Source organism: Arachis stenosperma, chromosome 1 (genome assembly GCF_014773155.1).
Source record: "Arachis stenosperma cultivar V10309 chromosome 1, arast.V10309.gnm1.PFL2, whole genome shotgun sequence".
Classification (NCBI taxonomy): domain Eukaryota; kingdom Viridiplantae; phylum Streptophyta; class Magnoliopsida; order Fabales; family Fabaceae; genus Arachis; species Arachis stenosperma.
In genome coordinates, this window is record NC_080377.1 from 57,531,302 (window position 1) to 57,534,810 (window position 3,509).

The window sequence follows — 3,509 nt, forward strand, 5'->3', positions numbered from 1 at the left end:
GCATTAAAAATCCAAACAAGGCTACAAAATTTATCTTTAAAATTAAACAAAAAATTTAGCATTTTTTAAAGGATTTTTTTAAATTTGAATTGAAAATAGCGGCGATTTTATAACCGCTGCAAACAGTCATCATAAATAAAAAAACGTAAAAATATTGTGGCGGTTCGTAACCATCAATAAAAAAGGACTAAATCTTATACTTGTATATTGCGGCGGTTTAAAACTGCCGCTAAATTAGTTGCCGCAAAATACTAATTCAGCGGCGGTTATACCAGTTATTGTTGGAAACCGCCTCAAAATCTAATCCCAGCACCCATAACCATAACGGTCCACTAAATTATCGGCCTTTGATTTTGCGGCAGTTTAAAACCGCTACTAATTGGAGAAAAAACCACCGCTTAACCGCGCCTATGTTGTAGTGACACAATCATAATATTGGTTACACATAGAAGGAATGTTGATTTCACAAGCCTTCCTCGAAGTTTGGGCTCAAAACATGTCGGCCTCAAATCGCAAGTCCTAATGTGCAACAGAAGCACGGAAGATTCAACTCTCCTCCTACAGCGATTCATGAAGAATGTTGAAGACAAGCACCCTCCTTCAAAAACGATAACATTTGGCTGTTTTCTATTTCATTTTTAACGATTTACCACTCTCGTTAATTATTGAAAAAGTATTCGTAGACAATAAAAATACTAAATAATGTAAATAATAGATATATCAGATGTTCAATTCATTAGGTGTGCAGATGATTATCTAAATATTAAGATTTAGGTGGATAATTTGAAAGTATAATGTGTTTTAATTTTTTTGGCCAATTTTAAAACTTATTGTTCACATTATTCACAAAAACTATTGTTTACCTAGTAAAGTCCTCAATTATTATCGCACTAACTAGTTTCGAAGTAACAAGAAATATAAAATTAAATGTTTATGCCACTTGTCAATATTTGAATATCTGGTCAATAAATAGCCATGCATACAAATATAGGTGGCGCATATGGTTGTTGAGAGTGGTCTTAATATCTATAGCAAGAGATGGACAAACATCATCCATGGACACACATGATCAATTGCTATGTTCTTTTTCTCAGAGCAACAAGTTTTCTTAGGAAGAAGAGGAAGAGCCTTTGGGCACAAAAAGAAATTCCTTGAACCCAAGTTCATCACCTTCTCATCTCGCTCCAAACCTACATGCACAGCCAAAATCATACACATATCCTTATTACATTGTCATGAAATTAATTAATTAATTAATATACAGAGTTCTGCATATATATCCTTATATATATATATATATATATATATATATATATATATATATATATATCAGGTCATCAGTAAATTGGGCATCAAAATTGAAAGAAAAGTTAGTTGTTAGTTGTTACATGCAACATTAATAATAATGGTAAGCTCACTAGCTCAGATATGCAATTATAATGAAACTGATTTCAAATAATTGTTGTCTGATCCATACTTTTTATTATTCTAGATAATTAAGAACCTTAATAGACAAGACAAATTTTGATCATCATATCCATTAGTCAAATTATGAAGACATTAATTCAAAAATGAGTAACTAAACAAATAATGAACAGTATTTTTAGAAGATTCTATTTTATAACATAATTTAAAAGTCCCTTAAAATGTTTTCATATAAACAGTCTCTCTGATTTTTATTTTATTTATTATCTCTTGGTATATATTATGGAGTCATTTTGAGTTTAAGGAAAGACAATAGTCATATGATGATGAGTAATTATTTAATAACAATAATGCTGCACAACTTGTTAATGTTTTTAAGTTACCATTCAGGTGTCATATTACAGTCTAATTTATTCAGTGAATATATGGATAGAGCAAGCATATGAAAAATAAAAGATAAGATAATACTAATAATTACTTTCAAGGGCAAAAGAGGAGTAGTGAAGGTCATAGCGGTTAGGATCAGAGTCCTTCAAAAATGGTCTCCTCTTCTCCTTCTCATAAAACACCAATGCCGCCTTCACCAAGTCGCCGACTGTGTCCTCTGCCGGTATCACCACTTGCATGGCACCCGGGCTATTCTCTAATGTCACGTTCACCAACAATTTTGCCGGCCGTCGAGGACTGTTTCCTCCGTTTTGCATGGCGAAAAACGGAGGAATTCTCGGGGGCGTAAGAGATGTAGGAACTAATGTGCGAATGAGGCCGGAATTTTTCTCTGGCAGCACATTTTGGAGTTTAATACGGCGACCAAAACCCAACGGGCCATTATCGGAGATTAATTTTCTCCGATGATCCTGTTGTATAGGAGTCATGCTTATTAGGATAAGTATTTTTGCGTTTTCTTTTTCAAAGCTATGTTTGCATGTATTGCACTTGAGGCACTTGAGAAGCGAAAGTATTGAGGGAGATAGTCCTACTCCTAACTTCCAAGTAAATACTAACAAGCAGAATGGAGATATAAAATGTAAGGTTTTGTTTGGATTATTATAGGAACCTTCTCGGAAAGTGTTGAATCTTTTAACTTTTGTTACTTTAGAGTATAAGTTTAGAAAATTAATTAAATCAAATTACTTAAATCAATTTATGTGTAGATATCGTTTTTGGCTAACGAGTTTTAGAATTAAAAATGATATTTAAGTAAAGAGTAACGGTAGAGAGAGAATAATTTAAAATTATTTTATTTAATTTAATATTTATAATTTTATATATATAATTTTTAAAATTAAATATTTATTAAATTTAATTTTATATATTTATTTTAAAAATAATTAATAAACATAAAATAAAATAACTTTAGACTAATTTAAATTGATTTTATCGTGTTCCCAAACATTTTTGTTAAGAGTAAAACCATGCAATGACAAATCATTTATATCTTTAATCTTTTTGCTTACACAAGCTCGTTTCACAACTTGGGTTGATTTTTTAATTTTCAAGTGTACTTTTGTTAAAATGATGTGATACTTTTTATTTAATTCAATATCTAGAAATTGATATGTGATTTTCGCTCATACTTTCTTCTTAAATATTATCAAATTTCTTTTGATAAATTAATAAATAATTCTGAGGACATGTTGGAAGAGGCAGCGGCAAGGTAGAGCCGGTAGTACTTGTACTTTCTTACGAGCGAAACTTCCTACGAGTTGGTGGAGTCTGATGTCTTTTTTTGTTTGTGTGATTGTGTCCTTTTAAGGTGACGTTTTGCATGGACTCTGTCATAGCCCTAGTAAAGGTAAACTAACAAAATTACCAATGATTTTTTAAGACGCTGATAAAAATATTTTTATTTTAGTTAAGGATACAAATATTCTCAAAATATTTTAAAATATATTAAAAATATTTATGTTAAATATATATTTTTAAAAAATATTTTAAAAATTAAATTTAAATATTATTTTTTACAAATATCATTAAAAAAATAGACAGCTTTATCTTTTAAAAATTAATAAATTTATGCTAAGTAGATATTTTTGGCAAATTTTTTTACTTATGACAAAAAATAATTTTGAAAAATAAAAAAT

General features: G+C 29.8%; 1 protein-coding gene across 1 annotated transcript; it reads right to left on the minus strand.

Annotated features, from left to right (window-relative positions):
• Window positions 1-818: 818 nt before the first annotated feature.
• On the minus strand, window positions 819-2,403 carry LOC130941778 (uncharacterized). Its single transcript, XM_057870371.1, has 2 exons — window positions 1,904-2,403; window positions 819-1,190 (listed from the first exon to the last, which is right to left on the minus strand). Exons 1-2 carry the CDS (start codon window positions 2,298-2,300, stop codon window positions 1,027-1,029), a joined length of 561 nt encoding a protein of 186 aa, XP_057726354.1. The 5' UTR covers window positions 2,301-2,403; the 3' UTR covers window positions 819-1,026.
• Between the last annotated feature and the right edge of the window lie 1,106 nt (window positions 2,404-3,509).